The sequence below is a fragment of the Chamaea fasciata genome, unplaced genomic scaffold (assembly GCF_029207755.1).
Source record: "Chamaea fasciata isolate MVZ Bird 193981 ecotype frontalis unplaced genomic scaffold, bChaFas1.0.hap1 SCAF_2, whole genome shotgun sequence".
Classification (NCBI taxonomy): domain Eukaryota; kingdom Metazoa; phylum Chordata; class Aves; order Passeriformes; family Sylviidae; genus Chamaea; species Chamaea fasciata.
The window spans coordinates 29,585,820-29,610,466 of record NW_027094087.1 but is presented as its reverse complement, the minus strand read 5'-3'; the positions used below and the strand labels follow the sequence as shown (position 1 = coordinate 29,610,466).

The following is a 24,647-nucleotide window of genomic DNA, read 5'->3' as shown; positions in this document are numbered from 1 at the left end:
CCTTTCATTCCTCCTGCTGCTGCTCCAAACCCCTGCGGGGCACACGAGAGGGGAGAGCGCAACTTCAGCGAGGGACAGTCACAGAGCACTTGGGCGAGCTGATTTACAGCCGGGAGCCCGGCGATGCCCATCCCGCGGGGCTCTTTCCCGCCGCCACTGCACTGGACGCACTGATCCCTCGGGCACCGCGCTCGGCGGCGACTCCGCGCCGTGACGGCTCCTCCTCTCTGCCCGCCCTCGTCGTTCATTGGCAGAAAGGCCAGTGGAGGCGGGGCCACCGCGCTAAATCTCATCGCCCATTGGCTTACGGAGAGGATGTGGGCGCGGCCCAGGGCGCCCCCGGCTGTGCCCGCCTTTCTCCCGCAGCGGATCATTCGCTGCGAAGCGCTCCTGGGCGGGCGATCCCGGCCGTTCCCGCGCTCCCATTGGCGCCGGGCGCCAGTTCCGCCACGCTCTTCCCGGCTTCCGGCTGGCGGGGCGGGCGAGGGAGCCGGTCGGGAAGCGGAGGAGGCCGGTGCCGCCCGTGCCTGTGGTCCCCGGGCCGCCCAGCATGGGATGCGCATGAGGCGCGGGTCTCTCTTCCGTATGGGCGGCGGCGCCTGGTGCCGGGGCGGCCGCAGGTGGGTGCGCGGGCTGGGGAGGTGGAGAGTGGGGCACAGCGAGGCCGCGGGGCGAAGCCGTCCCGGGCGGGTCTGGGGCAGCGGCCCCCGGCTGGAGGAGCCGGGCCGCTCCGGGCGCCGCGCAGCAAGTTTCCGGGAGAAGCCGTGTCTAGGGCTGAGGGCAGGTCCTGCTTTTGGCCTCGGGAGAGAGCAGTCACGAGCCCTCGTGTCACGGGCTTCCTCATTTCAGTGACCGCGCACTGGAACAGATTGCCCGTGGAGGTTGTGGAGACTCCCTCACTGGAGATATTCCAGAACCGTCTGGACACAGTCCTGTGCCACGTGCTCTAGGATGACCCTGCTTGAGCAGGGAAGTTGGACCAAGTGACCCACTGTGGTCCCTTCCAGCCTTACCCATTCTGTGATTTCTGCATTCCTGACCTTTTGGTGCCCCATGGCGATCAGAGCCCCCACTCAGCAGCTGTGAGCTGTCGCCGTGGACTCTGCGGGCTGTGGGGAAATGATTAGGGTCAGTCATACAGGTTCTGTGTCCGCCTAAAGCCACGTGCTTGGTTAATGGAGGGTCTGCCTTCTACTTGCGACTGGAGCTTTACCAAAATCTGCAGCACGAGAAGCAGAGGGGGATATGTTGCACTGCTCTGTTTGGCTGGTGCCGTCATTGACTGTTTTGTCTGTGATTTAAGCATGAACCTGAAAACCCAATTTTATAGATTATTGTTATTGTTGATGTTATTGTTGTTGTTATTATTATTATTACTGTTATTATCATCTTCTTTACGGCTTGGTTGGTTGGATCTTACATCGGATACCTTGCTTTCCTCCTTCCCTGGTGTACACTGGGAAGGGAAAGAAGGGAAAGGAAGAAACTGTTCTGTGAAGTTGCAGTTTAGCATTATAAATGTCTTTCAGATTTTCAGCTAAAGGAGTACTGGCAAGATCATTATAAAGATTAAGGCACTTGAACAAACAGAGTCTGACTAATCAGAGTGGCTCTTCCCTGCGAGCTCTTTACATGAGAGCTGTGAAGATGATTGATTAGAGGCCTCATAAATAATTTTCTGCTGACTGGCTTCTCAGTGCAACGCCATAACAAGCAGTGGATTATGACTGAAATTTACTCCAGCGTTCAGCCTTCTGGACTCTGGTCTGGCAGTTAATTAAGATGCTCAGCAGCAAAACTTTTTGTGGTCTCAAGGCAAGTTCAGAAAAGAGTCCCAAATCAGCCCACTGAATTGTCTTTGGTGGCAGTGCAAGAGATTCAGATTTAGTGTCTCTTGTGAACTGTGAGTTGTTTCTAGATTTCAACTTCTCCTTTTTGCAGTCAGGACTGAGGAAGTGGCTAATCATTGACTCCGTGACCCTGAAGTTAGTTTGCGGGGGGCTGAAGCTAATCCTTTGCGAAGTTAATCCTCTGTGTTCTCTGTGGCATGTGTCCAGGATGTCACCACCTTGCCATACCTCTGCCTTGCTGCTGGTCTTTATGGCCCTGGCTGTAGTGGGGGCCGAGCAGTCAGAAGAGAGGAGCTGTGATGTGGTTGGTGATGAGAGCAGTGAGTCGCAGATGGAGAGAGCCCTGCTGAAGAAACTGGAGCCCCTGAGCCACATGAGGTACAGCACAACACCCTGCAGGCCTCGGGGCTACACAGTGGGCCAGAGGGAAGGGAGGATTTGGGTCAGACTGCAGAATGGACTCCCCCTGTTAGTATGGTCTCTGTTTGGCTTCCAGGTCTGAAGTGCCCCCTATTCTGAGTGTTCTTGGTAATCCAATGGGCTGTCTCTTCTGTCCTCTCCCTGTTGCAGGTTTAACGTGACTGTGGAGAAAGGCAAAACAGAAAACTACGTCTACCATTTCAGGGTGTGCAGGGAGGTCAACAGCACCTCGCACGACTTTGGTGGCCTGGTGCAAACAGACAGACAGAATGGAAAGACCACGGTGATAGGAAGAATCAATGAAACCCAGGTCTTCAATGGAAGTACGATTCCACTCAATACTTTGCTGACTCAGTAGCTGCTTTTCACCTCCTGATCTGGATTTGTAGCCTGTATTGTTTCTCTCCTGGCAGGTGACTGGATCATGCTGATTTATAAAGGTGGTGATTCATATGGCAGGCACTGCAGTGGTGAGAAGAGGCGAGCTGTGATAATGATTTCTTGCAAGCGGGGAGTTACAGCGGTGAGTGGCACCTAGGGTGAGAGAGCATCAGGAGGCTGCCAGACCAATGGCTGATTGTGAGCAGAGGGGTTTTGGAGGGACAGTGAGCTGGCCTCCAGTGTCTGGTGCCCAGCTCCACCAACAGTGATAAAACTGTCTCCTAGTGAAGTTCAGTGTGCGTGGGTGTGTTTTCACATGACTTCACTTTTCCCAAATTGCAGAGTTCATTCAGCATTATTTCCGAAGAGCGGGAAAAGGAGCAGGAGTGTTTCTACCTCTTTGAAATGGACAGCAGTGTGGCATGTCCAGCTGAGAATTCCCACCTCAGCGTTGGCTCCATTCTACTGATCACGTGAGTCATTTGAAGAGCTGTTTGTGCCTGAGTCATAATCTCCAGTGCTGTTTAGAAATGTAGCAAATGCTATAGTAAGACTAAATTACTGCAGTGTACTTTCCCACAGCCAGCAGTAGATGTTACTATGCCTCTGAGCTTTTTGGACTAAAGCTCCTGCTTCAGGGCTGGTCTGTTCCCAGTAAACATTTTATTTCACATCTTACAGACTGAAACATGGGAGATTTGACTTCCTAAAATTGTATGATGGCTCTTTGCCAGAGCTGGGAAGTCAGACCAGGAGTCTTGGCTCATTTTCTGTGTTTGTGCTTAGAGGCACTACTTCACATGATGCTGCTAAAAGATTTATACAAGCAGATTGATAACTTGGGGACCGTTTATGGTGTGGTTTCTGTTTACAGCTCCATTCTTGAGTGGTGCTAGCATTGTTCCAGTGCTAATGTGAGGCAGGTAGCTGGCTCGGAAGATACTTTCTATAGGATTTCCTCAGCTTTGATTTTCCTTTTATTTTTTTTCTTTTAATTCTGCCTTTTAGGTTTGTGTCACTAATTGCAGTCTACATCATTGGTGGGTTCCTCTACCAGCGCCTCATTGTGGGAGCAAAGGGCATGGAGCAGATTCCTCACTTTGCCTTCTGGCAAGATCTGGGCAATCTGGTGGCAGTGAGTAAAAATTCTTACATATTCTCAGCCTGGCCCATGTTGGGAGAAAATGGCATTGACTCTGTGTTTTGGGTATACCTACCAGCAGGGGGGAGTACCTTGAAGCAGAAGAGGAGGGTATCTGTTTCCTTTTTCTTGAATATGCCATTTTTTAATCCTTGCTGAGATCAATTCCCTGCCTGTCCTGCAACTGCTACATAACAGACTAGAACATGTGCTCCTCAAGAGTTAAAACTTTCCAGGTAGAAATATTGACCTGGGGACTGTGAAATGCTTACCTCTGACTAGGTGAAATCCTTCCTTGGTCATTGTAGGCAGTGCTGTTTATCCTTCATACTTGCCTTGGCCTGATGTTGCTGCATAACTGTCCAGAGCTTTTAAGACTGGGTAGGATGTTTTTATGTCAGGTTTCAGGGGAGATGTTTCAGGTAGCACAGGGATAGGCATAATCCCCTAGCAAAAGAGAACTGGCAGGAGCTGCTGTGGTTTGGATGCTGAGTAAACTGCACATAGTCTGATGCTGGTGCTGTGTCCTGTGCTTGTAGGATGGCTGTGACTTTGTGTGCCGGTCCAAGCCTCGGAACGCACCAGCCGCGTACCGTGGCGTGGGGGACGACCAGCTGGGAGAGGAGTCAGAAGAACGGGATGACCACTTGCTGCCCATGTGATAAGGCTTTCCACACCAAGCTCCCCCATCTCCCCAGTGCTTCTTTAGCCAGGTGCCTCCCAGCCAGTTCTCCTTCTCTCACTTCTGATTTTCTTTTCACTGTTTGCTTCCGCTGTCTCCAGTGTGTCAAGTCCTATGGATGCCTTTGGATGTGAACAGCACTGGTTCCTAATGGCATGTCTTATAAATATAATGCTGGCTTAGGTTTTAAAAGTGCAGCAGAGCTCAGGGGAGAAGTGTTGACAGTTGGGCAGAAAACAGCAATATGAGTGTTCAGCACTGAGCAGGAATGGGAGATGAATCACTAAGAGGAAAAAAGGGGCATGGATGGGTGCAGAAAGGGAAAAAGGCTATGGGTTAAAACAGCTGACACTGTAAAAGGGATATTTTGTGTCGTCTTTTTTTTTTTTTTCCCCCTAGGGTTTACAGGATCTGTATGACACTGGAATTATTTTTCTTTGAATGCATTTTCAGCTTTTCTAGCTTCTGCACTGTTATACGATTTCTGCCAGCATAACTGGCATGGAGTGCCCTATGCCAGACTCTGGGGGTGAAGGGGGTGAAGAGGCATTAGCACCTCTGCAATTTTTTGTTTCCCTAATGGCAGAGTGGTGTGTACTTCTCAACAGTTTCCTTCAACAGCTGTAAAAGGATGCATGCCATCCTCTCAGACTAGAGAGGGGCAATGCTAAAAAACCATAGGAGTTAAATGGAGTCTCATGACTTCAGTCAAAATATTGACACAGTCTTCTCAACGAGTGAGAAGCAAAAGGAAAAGATGTGCTGCTAAGGAAAATGAACATTTGCTGAAACTGAAAGTGACATCAAGACAAAATGAGACAGGTAGCTGCCACTTGAGTTCTGACACAAGCTTCCTGAGGTGACTGCCCACACACCTCAGTCATTGTCAGCATTGTGATTTTATGCTCCCCAGAAGTTCCTTGTTTTGCAGAGGGTTTTCCTACAAAGCCATCAGAATTTATTTTTATATCAAAGGAACCATGGAAGCCCAGGCTAAGAATGCTAACACATTGAGAACTGCATGAGGGACTCTTACATGGTCAGCTTTCATAAATCACTGTCCCCTTAAGCATGGTGCAGGCCAGTCTTGAAACACTAGCCCTTTGCAGATGGTACTTAACATACTGCCACTGGCTGGGAGTGACAGAGACCTCCTCTTTGGGTCCTGGTGAAAAGCAGGTACAGTTGAGTTGTCGATTTAATGGGAACCTTCAGGAACTTTGCACCTTGATTCTAAATTGCTTTTTATTTGAGAGGCTAGACTGAGCAATCCCATTCTACCCTACTGTGGACTGGCAGAGAACTGCCCTCAGTGTGGGGGGCAGAGACTGTGAATAAGCAAGCCACTACTATGTTAACAGCAGAGTACAGACAAGGTTCATGTATTTTTAAGACATTGAGAAAAATGGGGTGGCCACGCTTGCTTTCTGGGTTTAGAGTGGGCAAGCAATTCCTGCTTTCTTTGACTTTGGTTACAGTCTCAATCTTTCTCATAACATGGGAAAAATAGGAAGTCAGTAAGTCTGTTACTGTTCTCATGGTGGTGTCTAAGGTAATTTTTTTTGTACAAAACACAACTTTCAAAAATAAAGTGACCAAAAAACCTGGTGAAGTGTTGTGCTAATGCAGCAAGAGCATCTTTCTCACCCAGAAGCGTCCTTAGTGTGTGGTGGTGTCTTGTGCCTGAACTCTTGCCAGTAATGAACATGTTCATGGCTTTTGCTGCCACCTTGTTTCACTCCAGGTCCTCCCAGGCCTATGAGGGAAGGCTGTCAAAATCTTTCAAAACTGAAACTTTAGAGGCTCAGGTAGTTATGGATGGGCGGATTATGCTCTGTATTTTTCTGCAGCAGTGACAGTCAAAAATAACTTGGTGATGAAGTTTTCCAAACACTTTGGGGTTAAAAAGCACCTAGACCTGCAAAGCCTGATCAAGCATTTTTTTATTAAGAACATTGAACATGAAATGAAGAAGTGAAGCCTTCCCATTTGACTGAAATAAAATCCAGTCCTCAGGAGTAGCTGGTAACAGTGGCAGGCCACCTGCCTGCCTACCCTGCCAAGGGTCAAACTAAACAGGAGTTTATCACACCCAGCCCACTAAAAATAAAATGGTTTAAGGGCAGCCTTCCTCTGCTCACTGTTGATTCTAACCTCCCCCTCCCCTGTCCCCAGATTACATCAGACCAAACCATGGTACCAGGGTGCAAGCAAGCATGGGCAGCTTCCTTTGGGCGTATTTGCATTCACAAAGCCTCAGAAGTCTTCTCACATGAACAAGGATGTCACAAAAGTGAGATGCAGCAGCACAGTTTAAACTAGGAAGCTGCTGCCACATTTTATCCATCGACTTGAGCACTTTCCTTCCTCCTTTTCTAACATGGGTCAATAAAGAGCCCATTTCAAAGATCTCTAATATTTTCCTACCTATGCTACTAGGCTTTCTCCCATGCCACTACAGCTTTTCTGCAACAGTAGGTGCTTAGCACAGGGAACAGTCTTATGTTTCACTCAAATACTCATGTGAAACTTCTGAGAACAGAAAAGCTGAGATACATGGTTTATAACACCCATCCTGCTTTCAGGTATTTGGCTCTAGAGGGCACTTACCTCTTCACAGTTTGTGCAACTCCTTCAGGTATTTTGCCTGTTTGAAGCAGAGGTGCTTGTGGAAGAGAATAACTCTGCCCAGGTTTTCACCTTTGGCAATTTGGCTACAAACCACATTTGGTCCTTAAAAAAAAAAAAAAAAAAGAAAAAAAACCCCCAAAAAACCACCAAAGAACCCCTAACCAAACCTGGAGGGGCTGAGTAGGAGAAAATCAGCCTATATAACATAAACTCTACCCTTCTGAAATGAGAAGTCACATTAAAAGCTTAGTATGCAGTTCTTGTAGGGTTTGTGTTTGGTTTCTGGTAACTGAGAAATACTTGTTTTACAACACTCCCCACCCAAAAACAAAAAAACCAAAACCAAAAAAACAAACAAAAAAAACCTGAGGCAAGCAGTACAATCCTGCCAGCCTAAATTTTGTCCCGTAAGCTCTCCTGAGGATAATGAAGACAGACACAAAATGAAAAGAATACAAACTGGTAGGAAAACACACAAAACCCCAGCCCGTTTCATGAAGAGCCTTGGTGCTTCTGGAGACTGCTTTGGATCTGTAAATTATGCTCTAGACAATGGGAAGACAAACCTAATGCTGCAAGGTTCCCTAATGTAAAACAATCCCCTCCCCTTTGAGTTTCCCATCACTTTGTCATAAGTACTCAGGAAAAATCCTCTGACTGGTTCTGAGAGGAGCACCTGAAGTGAATAGCTGCCACAACACTTTAGCTTTACTGTCTCCTGTAGACATGCAGAGTGAAGACAAGACAGCTCCTATTGCCACAGGCCTTCATGTTTGGTATGCATGCTGGAATGGCTATTAAACCCAGTTCATGAGCAGCCTAGGTTATTTTTAAAAGTGGAAAAGCAGCAGCCCCTTTTGCTCAAATTCTTGTTTGTCACCTCTGTCACTTGCAATTTGCTAGTTCCCCTTCATAAAAGCCCCAAGCACAGGTGCTCCCAGTGTCAATGTGGGGCCAGCTCTTCCTATGCCTTGAATTCTGGCAATGATATTCAAAGCTAAGATCTAGCAGACCTGCTGTGGCAAAAAGGGTTGAGGGCAGTTCCCTTTCAGAAGTATTTTAAGACAGAAAGAGATCCCTCAACATCTTTACGTGGTGTATAAAGGGGAGGCATATTCAAAATCAGGAAGAAGGAAAGTTGTTTAAAGGCCCCAGGTGGCAGTTTTCCTCAACCTTGTAGCACCATTAAGAGAGCAAGAGATGGGCTTGTGCATGGCAGTTTCAATCAGTTAAATTCCTTCTCATTCTTCTTGAATGCAAGACCACAGGGGACTGTCCCATTCTTCCCCACCCCAGCAGGATGCTCCAAAACTGGCAGCAGCCCTGGGATTAGAGCAAAAGTGAGACCTCTGGCTTCAGAGTTCTTAGGTCTCCTTGAGGACATTGATCTTGGCACAGATCTTGAGAGCTGGTCCCAGCTTGATGTTCATGGCACTCATGAGATGTTCCTCCTTCAGAAGCAACAGGGCCTGACCATCAATTTCCTGTGATCGAAATTCCTCAGCAATTTCCTGGCACCCTGTGAAGCAAACAAAAAAAGCAGTAAGAAACACATGTGCATTGGGCACTCCCCTCATTCCTACTCTTTGCCCTCTGGCAGGTACAGAAAAACAAGCTAGGAATCTAACCAACCCCTTTCCCCACTCTACTCCACACCCTCCTTAAGCACACAGGCTACTTGAGAAATAAATCTTGAGAATCCACCTCTATGATCTCTACTCCAATTCAGAAACCTGTTCAAAAACAGTAGGCACCACTGACACCATTTTCCTTCCAGAAAGAGAGCCCAATCTCTCCATGCTACTGGATCACAGGAGTGGATCTTAACTTCACCTTGCAATGATGCAATGAACTCGTACACTTCCTCCACACTCCAACGACTAGGATTGCTGGACAGGAAGACTGGGTTGATGCCATGTAGATCTGGGGGAGGGGGGGCCATATTAGAGTTTGCCAGGTCCCTCTCTCCATGACTGGCCCTTACTGATAGGGGTCCTGGAGATGTAGGGGACAAAGCTTCATCATAGCTGGAGTTATCAGAGCCTCGACTTGAGTCTTCCTGGCCCTACAAGCCCATAGGAAAGAAAGAAAAGAAATTTCACAATTACAAGCTGAAAAACAAGTCATTGGATGCAGTAGCAACAGTCTGGAACAACTGTCTCAGGCTGTTGGTCCAGGGGCAGCTGACACAAGAGCTTCCTCTCTTCTTCACACCAGGACTGAGGCTCATTTGATTCTTCTATGGCCCAATTCAAGTCATTCATGTGAAAGACTGCTTATTAAATAGGAAAAGTGGATTGTTTTCTGCCAAGGCTCTCAGTTGATCTCACTCACTGAGACCTTCAAGATGCACATGGGAGCGAACACAGAGTGCACAGAACAAGTACAAACATGAGTACACTTCATGCAGTCCATGAGGGATTAGAACAGCTCCCCGTGCCTTGTGTAACAAGTGTGTCAGCATGCCATAGGCATATCCTGCACGACTTCATCCACTGTGACAACGTGGGACAGCCAGCAGGGACAAATCCCACACAGACCTGGCCCTGACAGGTGTGTGTCCTTACCCTGTGGCGCTTGCCCTGGATCTTTGTTCGAGCGATTTCAGAGCTGCTGCGCCGTGGTCCCCGTCGGCGCACACGGGCGTAGTTGGCTTCCTGGAATTCCTTCATCTTCTTTCTCTGTAGCCGGAACTGATGGCTGCAGCTGACGTTGTACCTCAAGTAAGCAGAAGCAGAGCAGCAGTTAGAAAGCAGTAGCTTTCTACACCTACTACTTCTCCTTGCTCTGGATGGGGATAAGACTCCTCTTTACCATCAAGTTCTCTTCCTCCTCCTTCTAAGACTTCCCCTTGGAAGGAACCAGTCCCAACTTCTGACACAAGCAATATTTGGACACCAGAGTCTTGGTCTAACATCTGAAGGGTCAGTTAAGTCATTCCCCTAAGGGAAAAAAGACCCATAACAAGCACTCTGCTATCAACAGGAGGCAGCAATGGCTAGTCTAACTTCTCCCAAGATTTTTCCCCAATGCTCCCTTCTTTGTCTAATACCAATGCAGACAGCTACCAGTATGCATTGATTTAGTCAGTCAAATGCACATTTCTCTGAAGAGAGGTTGTTTATAGTCCCAGAATTTCCCCCTCCCCACTTCATTTTCTGAGCAACCCAGAAATCCTGTTTATACTCAGCATCACATCCACCTCTCCAGACCTAGACGCATTTACAAATCATTTAGAGTGCCAAAGGATCACTGTGGCCAGTACACACCACAGAGGGAGGCTCAATTGTACTGAAAGGTGGTACACTACTTGGAGAAGGGGCACATGCCCAGTTCCAGCAAACATGTAGTCAGAGAAAAGGAATATTAATTACATCTTTGTATTATTACCTTTTAGCACAGGTCATGGAACAAAACCTCTTGGAGCCACGGAACTGGGATGCTGGGGCATACTTCCCACAATATTCACACTTCAGCAAGTTTGCCTTCTTGTCAAGCTCTAGTGAGATACAGAGATACACCAGTTGGTGATTTGAACTGAAGGACATCACACACCCAATGATTCCCCCTTCCATAGCTCTTCTTCTGAGCAGACAGATTCCAAGCACTATTTTCTACTGAATGTAGTAAGTAGTTAGCTTGGGGAAGCCACTGGGAAAAAGAGAAGCACAAGCTCCACTAATTAGGACCCCAGGATATCAAACAGCAGGGTTTTTTTTTCTCCTGGTCAGTACCACTTCATGAAACAAGCAAAAAATAGCATATTTCTCACATCCTACAAGGCTGTTAAAGTGCATCATTGCACTCTCTGCCCTGTCCACACATGCTTCACAGCCTACAGTCATTAAAGACAGGTACAGTTCAGAATCTCCTCCTTACTACTGACACAGGATGTGTTGGATCATATTTACAACAACAGAAAAAGTGAGATCCTAGTTCCACAGCTCCAGTCTTTAAGAAGCTGGCAGGAAGAGATACAAGTCTGTAATGCATTAAGTTAGTAATACAGAGCAGAAACTTTCAGTAACACTAGCTAATCCTCCTGGTCCTGAAACTCACCCATGGAAGCACTATCCTCTCCCAGAGAATTGCTGGACAGGTTTTCATTCTGGCCAGAAGGAGCCTCTCCCTGCAGTGGTTTCTCAGATTCTTTCAGCAGCTGAGAACAACCCACCTGGATAGAGAGAGAATGAGTTGGACCCACTAGTAAAGGATTCCCTGTGTCCACTACCCAAGGTACATGCAGTTCAAAATTCAACTCAGAAGAATCTCTCTGCCTAATAGGGAAGGAAAGATGCTGAAAGAAGTCATTACTGCCTCCTGACTCACAGGCTTGGTTGTTCATTTAAAGATCCCCAAGCACTATCTGCCTTGAATAATATCCAACTCCATGTAACTCCATTTCCCCTTATTTACTACAACTTCACTTGCTGCCTGTTCAAAATGCATCTTTCCCTCACAGGGAGGAGAGCCTCCTTACAGTTCCTGCATAATTTATTGCTTTGGTGACTACTGGAGTAAGCAGTTGCTGCAACACTTGTTTTTGTCCTTCAAACTCCTTCTCTTTAATGACACTTCTTAATGCCTTGCTTCACTCCCTTGTGACATCTCCCTCCCTTCCTCTTTATTTTCCACGTCCCAGGCTGTAAGTGCTGAATTGGAATATGGGGAAAGATACTCCTATGCAAAGATGGAAGCCCACCACCCTCCCAAGAAAGTGCTACACCTCCTTCCCCCACAACAAAAAAAATCCCTACTGGAAAGGGCTCTGCTCCCTCCTGGATGACAAAGCCTTCAATGATGTGTGTGAGGATCTGGGGCTTGACGATGGCTTGAGGAGGTTTGGAGTCTCCCATCTGACGTGACACCAGTGCCAGGTTTGGGGTGGAAGCAGAGGTGGGGGTGGCTGAGGCCCCTTCACTTGATGTGGCATTTGGGGTTGCAATGGCAGCAGTATCAGAATTATCTGGAAAGTTAACAGCGCAGGAGTCAGATACCTTTGCTCCAGCTACTTCAGGTCATTAGGACACACGAGCAGAGCTCTCCCTTCTACTTTACCTCCAAGGCCACTCTTCTCCTCCACATTTTTGGGGCTGTCTGTTACGGGAGAGGACCTGGGAGGCAGGAGTGCGGTGACACTGGGCGGCTCCTCCTTCTCCTCCTCTGACTCTGCCTTGCGCTTCACTGCCAAGGTCTGAGATTTGCCCTGCATGAATAAACAGGAACACGTAAGCAGACAGAAAAACTCCAAAGCAAAGAACAAGCCAGATCAAAACAAAAATAAAATCAAAACAAAACAAAAAAAAGCATCCTGCTCCATCATACTTGATTTCCAGCCTGGTTTCTTCTGGAAATGGTACATACCTCTAATTGGGAGCATTGGCCTAGCAAGGAACAAAGCTTGAGAAGACTCACTACCATGCCACAGACTAGATCTGGTGTCCCATGTCATGTTGATACCCTGGTATAAGACCAAGACACTGTGTGAACCTCAAAGGATTATTGCAGGAAGAAATGGAATGCCATTCACCCAGCAGTTTCCAAACAGGTTTCTTGGATAAACCAGATCAGTTTCAATGAAGAGTCAAAAGAGTAGGGGACACACATTCATCAGGAGCAGAATTGTCCCCCTGCTCTAAAAATCAAGATAATTCCTGTGACACCTTCCTGAAGAAGCAGACAGAGTTTAGAGAGTCTCAGCAACTGGCTAAGGAGGTGTTCACGACAAGGTTGATGGAGTAACCTAGTCTACTGAAAGGTGTCCCTGCCCATGGTAGGGGTGTTGGAATTATATGATCTTTAGGGTTCTTTTGAACTCCAATTATTGACGATTCCATAATCTGAGCTGGCAAAGTGCTATTGTCTCAGGGATTTAGGTAGGGCCGAGTTGGACAATTCACAACAGCATGGACAAGGCCTATGGAATTTGAGTTTTCCTCTGCATAGCCTGTTGCTAGGGGATCCTTTGAGGGCTAGAGTCAGTGGCTGGTACCACACACCAAGGGATCTGTAACCCAGAAATATCCATGAATAACTGCAGCCTGTGGGAAAAACCCACATTGGAGAAGGACTTTATGAAGGACTGCATCCTTTGTGAAGGACTGTATACCATGGGAGGGATTCCCCCATCCTAAAGCAAGGGAAAACCATGAGGGAGAGACAAAACCTTATGAGCTGACCACAAATGCCATTTCTTGCCCACCTCAAGAATCATTCAGGGGGAGGAGGTAGAAGACTCAGGAGTGAAGCTGAGCCTGTGAAGAAGGGGGGAGGTGTTTTTTGCATTTGTTCTTATTTCCAATTATTCTACTCAAATTGGTAGTAAAATAAATAATTTCCATAAACTGAGTTTGTTTTGCCCATGATGGTAATTGGCAAGTGATCTCCACATCCTTATCTCAACGCACAAGCTTTTCACTGTATTTTTCTTCTCCTGTCGTGTTGTGAAGGGGGAGTGATAGAGCAGCAACTTGGTGGTCATCCAGCAGCCAGCCAAGGTCCACCAAACCCCACTGTTGAATGGGATACTCAGTAAGTGATGTGGACACCCACCCCACCGAAGGCAGGCTCTGAGCCTCACCTATTAACTTCATGCAAGCCCTTGAATGATAATGTGGAAGAGAAACGCTTGTAGTCAATAACCCCAGGCGTTGGATTGGAATTAGTGTTTTTGAGAGGAAAAAAGTCTCCATATCCCTTTCCCCAAACCCCTTCCCCATCCCATCCCACTGACCTGGGCCTGGACTGCGATTGGTGTCCTAGGAATGAACAAAGAGAATCCATATGCTATTCTCCTTCTCAATGGTATCACTTACTGGCAACTGGACAGACTGCATGTAGAATGCTGCTGGCATCTGAGCCACAACTGGAGAGGAAGCTGGGCTCTTCACCATGTGGGCTGTGCCTTGAACTTGTGCCAAATTCACCCCTGTGGTGAGAGGGGGAGCGTCCTGTGAGGATGCTGGAGCTGAAGATGATGATGGGGAAGCAGCATGGGTTTGAGAAACAGGCTGGACTACAGCTGGCATTCCCCGGGACGTGGGCATTGCTGCAGCAATCTGAGCCAAGCCCAGTGCCTGGGCTTGGCCTGAGCCCTGCTGCCGAGTGCCCACGACCTGCACTGGGATGTGTGGTGGAGGCTGCTGTGTTGCTGACATTTTGGCAGGCCCAAGCTGAGGGGGTTTGATGGGGGTGACCAGAGATTTTGACTGAATGGGAACAGGTGACTTGGTGGCTGGCTGGCACGGACTGTCCTGCTGGAGCTGTAAATGCTGTGGCTGGGACTGCAACATAGGTTGTACCACAAGGGTCTGTGCCTGCTGCTGGTTTTGGGGTGGAGCCTGCTGCTGCGGAGGCGGAGCCTGCTGCTGCTGCTGGGTCAGAGATGCTGCTTGCTGCTGTTGCTGCTGTTGAGCCAGCTGGAGATGGGTGGCTGTGTGGAGGAGCTGGGACTGGCGGTGCTGGAACTGCTGCTGGTGATGAATGGCTATCTGCTGCTGGATCACCACCTGCTTCTGCAGATGGATCTGCTGCTGCTGCTGGATCAGTGAGTGTGGCTGGATCTGCGTATATGTTGCTATGCAAAAACAGAGTAGGAAAAAACAGAGCACAAAAGTTAGCAACAGTGCAGCTGGGAACAACAACAAAAATAAGGCAGCCATTGCACTGGCTTGAGACATTAAATTCCAAAATGACCGACAGCTTTCTTGCAAGGACATGAGGGATTAAATCAATTTCTTGTGCTAACAGAAAGGGATAACCCCTTGAGACAAGTCTCTGGGAGGACAGAAGCTGGGAGATGTGCTGGAAAACCTTTTATCTCCAGGCTTCCAAATGTCATTCTTGTGAAGGCCCAATGATTTTGAAGAGAAAAAAACCAGATGAGTGCTCACCTGAGCTGATCAGCGTCTGGCTGGGTGCGGGTGTAGCGGTCCTGGTGAGGTTCATGCCCACCGTTTGCTGTCCACCACTGTCTGTGTCACCCTTCTTTGCAGCCGCATTCTCTGTCTCTGTCTGGCTGCCCTGGCTGACAGTCACGGCCTGGGCAGCCGCCACCGGCAGCGGCTGAACCACCCCGGTGCCTTTCCTCTGGCAGCTGCCAGCAACACCTGCCGAGGAGCTCTGGCTCAGTCCCATGGAGGGCTGGCTGCCACCACTGGCCACCACGCCCCCGGGGACACCATTGCTGCCCGCTGCTCCCTGGCTCAGGTTGAGGGACTGCCCCGCCCCGCTGGAGGAGGCCTGGGCCACTGCCATGGCCTGGCCCGTGCCAGCGGCCTGCGGCAAGCCCGAAGCCTGGGAGCTTCCTGGCAGGGCTGTCTTCTGAGCAGAGCCTTGGAGCTGGGCGTTGGTGGCAGAGGTCTGCTGGCTCCTCACAGCCAAGTTCTGCACCTAGAGACACACACACCAAACACAATCCATTCACTTTACACACAGTACCTGCCACGAGCGTGACGGAGTACGCGTAAGCGACATACTCTTCTGGGATGCAGGCTGGGTTGGTGCCTCAGGTCTCATGTGAGGAGCTGCTCACACTGCAGGGCAAAGCCCAGCACGGCCCTCCCCAGGAAGCACATTATCTGAACTTTATCCTGCTCAATCCCTGGTGGAAATTAAAGATCTCATGGCACTTTGTAAAAGGACAGTCTGGGGACAGTCTTCAAGGCATGGGACAGACTTCAGACCTGCCTGCCTGCCATACCCTGGCATTGGCAGGACCCAGTTCAGCACAGCTCTAGAAGCACCGAGATACCCCTTTAAAGACCGGTCATTCATTTTCAATTTTTGTGCCACCGGCTGCCCCCAGGGCCACAGACCTACTCATGGCCTACACCCTTTCCAATTTCACCAGTTCTCTGCCTTTTGGTGCTGCCAATCCTCTGCATCCAATCCCCCTCCAAATGCAATGTTATCTCTAAAGTTTGATCACAGCTGACTTTTGTTCAAAAAAATTGCTTCACACAAGCCTTTGGCATCTTTACAACAATGAACCACCTGGATGGAGGAATACTACCTCTGGCAAAGACTCTTAATTGCAGAGTGACTGAAAACTGTACATAGAATTCAAGAGTTCTTTTCATACAATCACAACCAACAAACTGCAAAGGTGGGGCTGATCCAGCCTTTGCTCACCACAGAAATTTTAAGCAGAAATTAACATCATCTCTGGAGGCAAAAAGCAAACTTGATGGCAAAATCTGCCTGCCTGCACAGGGACATAGGCTGGCGATCTAACAGCCCTAATCCGCTATACAGAGACAGCTTGAGACAGACACCAGAGTGTGGTGTGGCAGAAGCAGGGGAAAGGGAGGACTCTGGGAGGGAGGTCACTGACCTGGTCTGTGTCTGCGTGGACCCCAGGAGACTGAGTGGGTGGTACCTCCTGCTGGACAGCAGCCACAGCCCCGTTGGGCATCAGGATGAGCTGGGAGGCGAGTGGCACATTGCGGCCCAAGGTCCGGTTCACCTGCAACAGGTTCCCCAGCTGAGGCTGTTGAGGATGAGGGGATGTGGAATGGAAGGAATGGAGGCCAGAGAGAGAAAGGAAGATAAAAAAAACCGCAAGCAAACAGATTATAAAGGAACACTAGGCTGCAATGTCACACATTACAAAACCACCAACCCTCCCTGCACTATAACACTGAACATAAGCCTCCAAAGCAGGAAACTGGGAACAGTTTCCTTATTGGAAGCAAGCATTCCTCTATCAAACATAGGTCTGGGCTAACTCCCACAGACTGCCCAAGGCTGTTTATCTAGAACTGGTTAAACAGTGATAAAAAACATACATCCAATATTAGTGCTGCTTGAAATGAAGGGGATTAAAATCTGTATCTGAAGTCAGCTGAAAAACAGAAAATATTTTGCAAGTAGGTAACCAAACCCCAGACTAACTCCACAGTCAAGCCTAATGCTTTCGACCTAGCTGCACTTCAAAGCAATTAAAAGGATGACATTTGTTCACATTGATTTATTTGTCTAGGCTTCCTTGAATTCTGACTTACATCCCTGAGCTCAGCCAGCAGTAGAAGAGTAATTTACCATGTATCTGTTCCAGCACTGAACCAGAAGAGTAGCTTTATTTCTGTGAGCTACATTCAAGTCTAGAACATATATTTCACATTTACACTCTAGCGAGAAGTGCTATGGAACCTTTAACATCTATGCAGAGCAGAGACACAGTTGTTAACATTCTCACCTGAGCCACACAATACAAAGCTCATCTATCTCAAAGGCTGAGCCCAGAATCAAACTTGTGGTTTCAGGGATGAGAGCTTCCCCATGCAATTTCAAAATATACTGCAACATCCTTAAAGCTAGCCTAATCTGTAAGTGTTGGTAATCCCAAGCACTGAAACTCTGCATTGGTTGGTAATGCAGCCAATTACCAGCCTGGAAATTGGCTCATTGCTCATGCTCAGGACCCATTTTGGTGCACATCTCTTACCCGAAGGTACATCTGTGCCTGTGACTGGTTGAGGGGTGGTGAGGTGGTGTTCCCAAGGAGCACAGACTGGGTCAGCGTTGTGGCACTCGGAGAGCTCACGCTCTGGGACCGACTGATCAGCTGAGCAGCTGAGGTGGTGGCAAGGTTGATCTTAGAAGAGAAAAGAAAAGCTTCAAATCACGTACAAAAAGATGGAGGCCAAGAAATAAATACAAATATGCTTAGCGGGGTACAGTCAGAACAGACATTTTACTGTTTTTTCCTGTATCCCACAGGGGACCAAGAAGAAAGTTCTTGTCTTAGAGGGCTCGTCCTACAGGCTACACAATCTAAATTAGCCAAAGCCCTGGATACTGACCTCATTTGTATGCTGAGCTTGAGAATCACTGTTAGCATGCAACTGCAATAAGAGATCCAAAAAAACACATCATTTTCTCCAGCCTCCCAAGTAAAGGTAAAACCCACAAAACCTTCTCTACCAACTCATTTACTCTCTGAGCAAATCCAAGCTCCTGAACACTCACTACAAAACCAAACATCCTCTCATTCAACTAACTACTGCTCTGCCTAAGACAAAAGCTGCTCAAGACTCCTCCTTCTCATCAGAGCTTTACCCTTTTCTAATCCATGACAATGTATCCCCAAAGCCTCAGCAAACAGAGATCCATGTCTACCTTTCCAGCTGAGGCCTCTCCCACCCAAAAACCTTATCTGGTTTCCTCAAGCCCCACCAATAACAACAGCACCCCAAATCCTCAAAGTTGCCTGCATCTTGCTGATTCCCAGCATTTTTAGAATGCCGTGTGCATCCTAAAAGAAAAGGAGGAGACAGAACAAGGCAGGGAGTGCAAGGGAGGCTTCAATATGTGTGTGAGGGAGCAGTTTTACTTACAGAAGCCTGGGTGGTGGTGGTCTGTTGTGAGGTGCTAGTGTTGGGGGAGCTGGCCTGTCTACTGGCTGCAATTGTAGCCTGCAAGAGAGATTGGCAGAGAAATGAGTGCCCGAAGAAACTTTTCAATCCAGTACAATTATCTGCCTCTGTCAGAACACCTAGTCCCTTACCCCCACAGTGTATGCCCTCCAATCCTTCCACCCACGGGTACATGCACTACTCTTGCCCAGCTTATCATACTACACACTGCAACTCTCACCCCAATGCTGAAATCCACTGTTAACACCCAGACATTCCCTGCAATATTAACAATTTGTTGGGCTAATTAGGCAGTTTAGTAGCAATGCAATGATAGCACTCCAAGTAAGAAAATTCAGATTAGAGAGCATATGGTTTGTGGAAGAACATAAATATTGATAGATTTATTTCCCCCTCTCTGATGCCACAGGAATTCGCCTGCATGAGCTAGTTAGTTTTGTAACTAAGATTTGTGCAAAACTGATGAGAGGATTCTATTTCTTCTATACTACAAGACTACAGCAAGGGATTTCGAGAGCAATGACATTCTGGACTAACTGCCAAGGAGCACAGCTACTGAGATACTGTTACACAAACAGAATGTATTCACGTCACACGTAATCCCTTCTGAACTGATGATTAAATTTAGTAGGTGAACAAAGTTGATAAAGAAAAAAAAACACTCAACAATTATACATCATAAAATATATAGATTTGTATTGATCTGTATTTGTCTCAATTAGAGACAGCTTCCTGGTTGGACAGGTTTACCCTCCTGCTGGTAAAAACATGGCTACTAAGTTCCAAGACAGGAATTTCAGAGGATGCTGCCTGAAATTTCATGCAAACACAAACGTTCATTCTCAGAGAAGTATCAACCCACTGATCCTTTTAATACAGTTTTTAAACACTACTGCATCCACTGCTGATTTAACCACCCATCTTTTATTTAAAGAAGGTGCAGGGGGTAGTCATAGGCCTCTGAAGTGGCAAGTTGCTTGATGGGGATGCCAAATTTTATCTTCCTCTGTTCTGTACCCAGAAAAGAAATTAATCTTTGCTTCAGGCTTCCAGTTGACTGGCTGTTTGTATTAACTCTAAACAATGTGTTTAGGGACTTATTGTCTCATCAGGGATCATGATAACTCGGTGCACAAGGCACTGTATAAATTATAAACAGAACCTCTGGATCTTCCCCAGAGAATGTTCCAACTCCTCTCCTTCTGCCTCTTGGCAACTCACCTGCTGGACAGCAGCCAGGCTGTGAAGCTGGGCACTGTTAAACTGCTGCTGGAGCATAAACTGATGGAAGTACTGGGCTGCATTGGGCTGTCTCTGGAGTGCCTGCAGGGCCTAGATAAAGAAGAAAACCCAATTGTCAAAAATTGCATGCTGTTAAAATGTGATTGAAGAGAGCAGTGAAGAAGTTAGTAACAGCCATAAGAACATCCCTAGACCACACGAAAAAGCAGGCACTAGATTAGCACATCCAAATCTGTAGTACAGTTACAAATTTGGTAACGCACTGAATCACAAGTGTATTCCAGGACAGTGGGAATCACACTTGCAAGACTTTAATAAACTTCAGAAATCTGTGGATGTGCACGCTCACACAGGCAGACAAGTGTTCCTGTGTAGTTTGTGTATGGAGGGCATAGAGGAACTGGGATGGCAAACTAATTTTCTCTAGAACAGCAGGCTAAAACCAATCTATTGGATCACAGTACAGATTAAATCTAGGAGGCTGGACAGCGAAGGAATAACCTATAGAACATGAAGCTTCAGGCTACAAGAACTAAACATCAGGCCTAGCATAAGAATTTCTAAATCTGAAAAGATGAGAGTGCTCTGAGTACAGTCCCACCTTGACAGCCAACAATGCAGAGGAATACAAAAGGGCTCACCACCACCTTCCAGTGATGCCCTGCCATCCCAGAGCATACCCGTGCCTTACCTGTACTGCCTGTCGCTCATAGAGAGACATCTGCGAGATCTGAGGACGGGTGCTTCCTCCAGAACTGGAGCTCCCGCTGGTGGAGTTGGAGTTCTGCTCACTTTCGGTCTCCATGGCGACAGGATCCCAGGAGCTCAGGCTGAGATGGACTCCAGATCTACATTGAAAGAATTGGAAACTAAGTCAGGCTACAGAAAGAACCAAACTGTATTTCACTACATTACACAGCTTTTGTACTAGAATATCTCAATACCGGCTCCCTGCACAGCTCTGATATGCCACAGAGACCAGGGAAGCCAGGATTCTAAAATCACCCAGAAATCATACTCTCAGTTTAAAACTTTTATTACCACCATCAGAAACATAATGTGCATGTTCTCGTATTTTTATTGCCATGCTACAGTTGCAAGCTACAGTATCCTGACCTCTTAAAAAGGTAGTGGAGTGAAGGAGCAGCTGCAGCTCATTTAAACAATTCTGGTTACAGACCTGACCGTCTCTCCTTTCAAGAGAGACCAGCAAACTGAGACAAACTGCCCTGTGCCTTCAGTCCTCCAATGCACTTTGGCAATTTCTGATCCTCTCTTCCTCCAGCCCTTCAGCTCCAATGCCCTACTGATACCAACTCGGTCCCTCTTCCTCCCAGTTTAGCCCCAGCCCTCAACTCTTTCTTCTTCTGATCCCACAAACTTTCCAGCTACTTGTTGCTCCCAACAGATCTTAACTTGAATGTTAGATTAGAAACTGGTATCTGTGGTGGCAAGTTCCTTTCAGGAGGAACAGAGTCAGAAGCAGAGTGGATGAACTGATAACTCCTAACACTCGTGAGGCAAAAGCTGCTGAAGAGGTCATGCAGAACCACTGAGATCTTCCAGCAGCAGAAAGATGAGCTGCAGTGAACTGCAGGACTGAGAAAGGACTGGAGAAGGCTTTCATCAGCCAAGAGGAAGAGAAGTGAACCTGAAGAGAGTGCTTAGCAGAAGAGTAGCCCATTGAGATGATCAGGGAGTTTCCTGCAGCAAGAAATATGAGCTACACAGGGAGTAGTAGCAGGAGGGGCTAGAGTCTGAAAAGGGAGCAAAAGTGATTATTCAACAGAATTTCACTGGAAAAAATAAAACCAACTTGACTTTTTAGAAGGTTAAAACTCCATGCAAGATTTTTAAAAAACTGTTTCTGGTAAGTCTTATTATCACCAACAGCCTGTTTGTTTCCAAAGTACTGGCTGATTCCTCCGTAGCATATCTGAGCTGTAAATGAGCTTCCAAGAGCCAGAGCACCAGCATAGCCCCTTTATCTAGCCCTTTTTAAATCTAGAGATTCTGAGCATTATAACCTTCACCAAACACTTTCCTGGTGTATAAGCAAACAGACCAGTGCAGCAGAAAAGAAGGTGCAACGATAGTCTCAGCCAGACAACTTTTTAAATTCTGAAATGGTGTTAAGGGCAGCAAATGACTTTAAAGTAGGGCAACAGCATTAACACTGCAGAGGATGGGTGGCTAAATCAGGGAACTGGTGCTTCAAACCTGCTCCTCAAAATCAGGAAAATTCTTTAACTGGCAAGCAGAGTGCTGCTGCTCCAATCTGGTCTTCCAAATACATCTTCACCTCTGCCCTCAAGCCCTGCCCAGGCATCTCTCTGCTGACCCAAAACTGGCGTCCTGCACTGTTTCAGTAGTGGCCACCTTCTCCTCAACTGAGACACACCTCCTCCTAACTGGCCGCTGCTGTCTTCAGGCACAACCCTATTTCAGCTAGAAACACCTGGTCAATAAACCTACCTAGAATATAAAGGCTCTTGGGGAAGCAACTGCCTTAAAGATCTTCCCCGGAGGGAAAAAATTAAATGAAGCCTGAAAATAAACACTGCAAAGGGAGAGAATACAGATTTTTTTTTTTAAAGAATGAGACTGTGGTGGATAAAAAAAGTACTTTGAGTGGGGTTAAAATGCACATGAAGCTACATACATTGCACCAACTTCTCTAGTAGCTCAGATGCCATTAGGAGACCAATTTATGTTCCCTTGCCCACCCTTAACTTCCCCAGGCAGATCCTCTTCATTCACCTTGCTTCTGGTGCTCATTAGATCAACTTGCTAACTGCAGAAAAGGTGCCTTAAAACTCTGTTTTCTGCCAAATCACTGAGTTGAATTATCTTACTTGTGATGCCACACGTGCTCATGAGAGAGAAAAGGGTGTAACTAATGTTCACCTTAGCTACAGCAAGTACCCTTAGCCTCCACAGCTTCACCAGGAGAAACCAGGTTTCTGCCTTGGTGCTCTGCTCCACCAGTCAATCTGTGTTTCCCCAGTAAGCAGCACCACTGATTCCTAAGATTTCCAGCATTTTTGAGAGTTGATCTAGATCTTATTAAAATCGGGTCCTAGCATAAACAGAATCTTACTGAAACACCTCTGGCATGAGGCACAGAAAACTTCTGGTTTCTGCGTAGGCAGATGTGGATAGAGAGGCAAACACTCCCTTTGCAGAAGGGCAGTAAGAATTTTAAGTCACACACAGCAAGGAGAGTTATCTAGCAAAACCCCTTCCAACCACAAAAGTGAAAAGGCACAGCCTTTCCCCAAGCAAGTTCATCTAAGGATGCAGCTCCGTGTTAGTGTAATCCGATCCAAACACAGGCCATTTCCACACAAAATAGGAGAATTACACCCTCACCCCTTCTCCAACTGCATCTCCAAGCACCTTCCTCTTAAAAAAAAAACTAGTGATCACTGGGCTGTCACATCACTTGACTCAGTTAATTGCTCCATGAGATGGATAACCTCCTAAAAATTATTAAACCATGGATTTTCCAAACAAACAAACAAACAAAACCAACGCACAGTTACAATGTGGCCATTACTGGAAATTAACCTTTGAACGACAGCTAGAACTGCACCCCTAAAAGGCAGACACAGAAAGATATAAAAGCTTTTTAGCACCATGGCAGGGATAACCACATAGCAGAAAGGATGGGAAGGAGAAGGGAGAAAACTGGCTCAGGCAGCAGTATAAGCATGAGAACATGGTCCACTCCAGAGCCTAACCCACACTTCCTGATCTCAGCACACACCGAGAACACCACAGGTGGCCCATCTACAAGTTCCTGACCTTTCTCAAGCACAAGGGCAGACAAAAGTCAAGGCAAACAATACTCCAATCACTGAGCACAAGGTAGAAGGTAGAAAAGTTTTACTTGCTCAGCCCATCCTTTCCCCCCGGGACATGACTGCTGCCCGCAGAACATTTTCTAAGTGGTTTTGTCACTTCATCCTTGAGAAACTAAGTTAGGAAACACATTTGACGGGCTTACACCACAGGTTTGGGGGAGAAAAATCAGCACCCAGGACTACAGCATACTCGCTGCTGTTACTATGTTTCTACTATAGTTTCCAAGCCAAACAAGGAGAGGTGTGGAACTGCCGGGACCCGCCGACTCTGCTCTGGGATGCTCTGGAAGCAGCAGCGGGTACGACGCTCCAGCACTGCAGGACCCTCGCACCACCTGGTCCCCATCCCTCGGTGCCCAGCCCGCCTTTCGCCGCCAAGCGCCCCGCCCGGCCGGCGGCGGGAGAGAAGGAGCGAAGGAAGGATGGAAGGAGGGGATGATGGAAGGGGACAGCGCTGCGGCAGCCACCCAGGCCGCCGGCAACTCCGGCAGCAAAGTTCATCCGACACGGCGAGCGGGAGCCCTGCCCGACCGTGCCGTGCCCGCAGCCCCGCCGCGGCGGGAGGCGGGATGCGCCGCAGGATGCCCGAAGCCGGGCGGCGGCTGCCCGGGGGCGGGAGCGGGGCTGCGCAGCGGAGCTGCCCGGGGCCGGGCCGGACAGACAATGGCTGCTCCGCCGCCGCTGTCAACTTCCATCCCGCGCCGGCCCCGGGGAACTCTCCCCGCCGCGGCCACCCGCGCCCCGGGCCCCGCCTCACCTGCAGCCGCCGCGGCTCTGCCCCGCTCCGCTCCGCTCCGCCGCCCCCCGCCCGCCCGCCCGCGGGACCCGCGCCGCCGCCGCCGCCGCACCGGAGCCCCCGCGCCGCCGCCGCCGCCGCCGCCGCGCCCGACACGCCCCCCGCGCGCGGGCAGCCGGGCCCGGCCGAGCGGGCGGGGCGGGGCGGCAGCTCCGGTGTCGGGGCGGGCGGGGCCGGGGGCGGGACCCGGCGGCGGCTCCGGCGGGGCCGCGGTCTGGCGGGGCCGCCCCGGGGTGGGCGGGACCCGCGCCCGCTCCGCC

The 24,647-nt window shown here is 48.4% G+C and overlaps 2 protein-coding genes across 3 annotated transcripts; one reads left to right on the top strand and one right to left on the bottom strand.

Annotated features, from left to right (window-relative positions):
- The first annotated feature begins 452 nt into the window (after positions 1-452).
- Positions 453-6,082, top strand: M6PR (mannose-6-phosphate receptor, cation dependent). The gene is made up of 7 exons (XM_066175545.1): positions 453-620; positions 2,058-2,228; positions 2,421-2,593; positions 2,684-2,793; positions 2,994-3,124; positions 3,660-3,786; positions 4,332-6,082. Exons 1-7 carry the CDS (start codon positions 556-558, stop codon positions 4,452-4,454), a joined length of 900 nt encoding a protein of 299 aa, XP_066031642.1. The 5' UTR covers positions 453-555; the 3' UTR covers positions 4,455-6,082.
- PHC1 (polyhomeotic homolog 1) lies at positions 6,078-24,358 on the bottom strand. Of its 2 annotated transcripts, XM_066175543.1 has the most exons (16): positions 24,349-24,358; positions 20,417-20,573; positions 19,705-19,815; positions 18,445-18,522; positions 17,911-17,952; positions 17,553-17,702; positions 16,440-16,595; positions 14,998-15,496; positions 13,921-14,681; positions 12,164-12,311; positions 11,863-12,071; positions 11,165-11,279; positions 10,496-10,604; positions 9,673-9,823; positions 8,939-9,170; positions 6,078-8,624 (listed from the first exon to the last, which is right to left on the bottom strand). In XM_066175543.1, exons 2-16 carry the CDS (start codon positions 20,528-20,530, stop codon positions 8,470-8,472), a joined length of 3,030 nt encoding a protein of 1,009 aa, XP_066031640.1. In that variant the 5' UTR covers positions 20,531-20,573; positions 24,349-24,358; the 3' UTR covers positions 6,078-8,469. The 2 variants fall into 2 exon arrangements, with proteins under 2 accessions (XP_066031640.1, XP_066031641.1); XM_066175544.1 differs by lacking the exon at positions 17,911-17,952.
- Between the last annotated feature and the right edge of the window lie 289 nt (positions 24,359-24,647).

Excerpts from the sequence above, each read along its gene's own strand:
- M6PR (XM_066175545.1), top strand. The coding sequence starts at position 556 with ATGCGCATGAGGCGCGGGTCTCTCTTCCGTATGGGCGGCGGCGCCTGG. Across the intron at positions 2,229-2,420 it reads GAGCCCCTGAGCCACATGAG|GTTTAACGTGACTGTGGAGA; the intron begins GTACAGCACAAC and ends TCCCTGTTGCAG. Across the intron at positions 2,794-2,993 it reads GCAAGCGGGGAGTTACAGCG|AGTTCATTCAGCATTATTTC; the intron begins GTGAGTGGCACC and ends CCCAAATTGCAG.
- PHC1 (XM_066175543.1), bottom strand. The coding sequence starts at position 20,530 with ATGGAGACCGAAAGTGAGCAGAACTCCAACTCCACCAGCGGGAGCTCC. Across the intron at positions 17,953-18,444 it reads CCACCACCACCCAGGCTTCT|TTGCATGCTAACAGTGATTC; the intron begins GTAAGTAAAACT and ends CTCTTATTGCAG. Across the intron at positions 10,605-11,164 it reads AGAGGATAGTGCTTCCATGG|AGCTTGACAAGAAGGCAAAC; the intron begins GTGAGTTTCAGG and ends GTATCTCACTAG.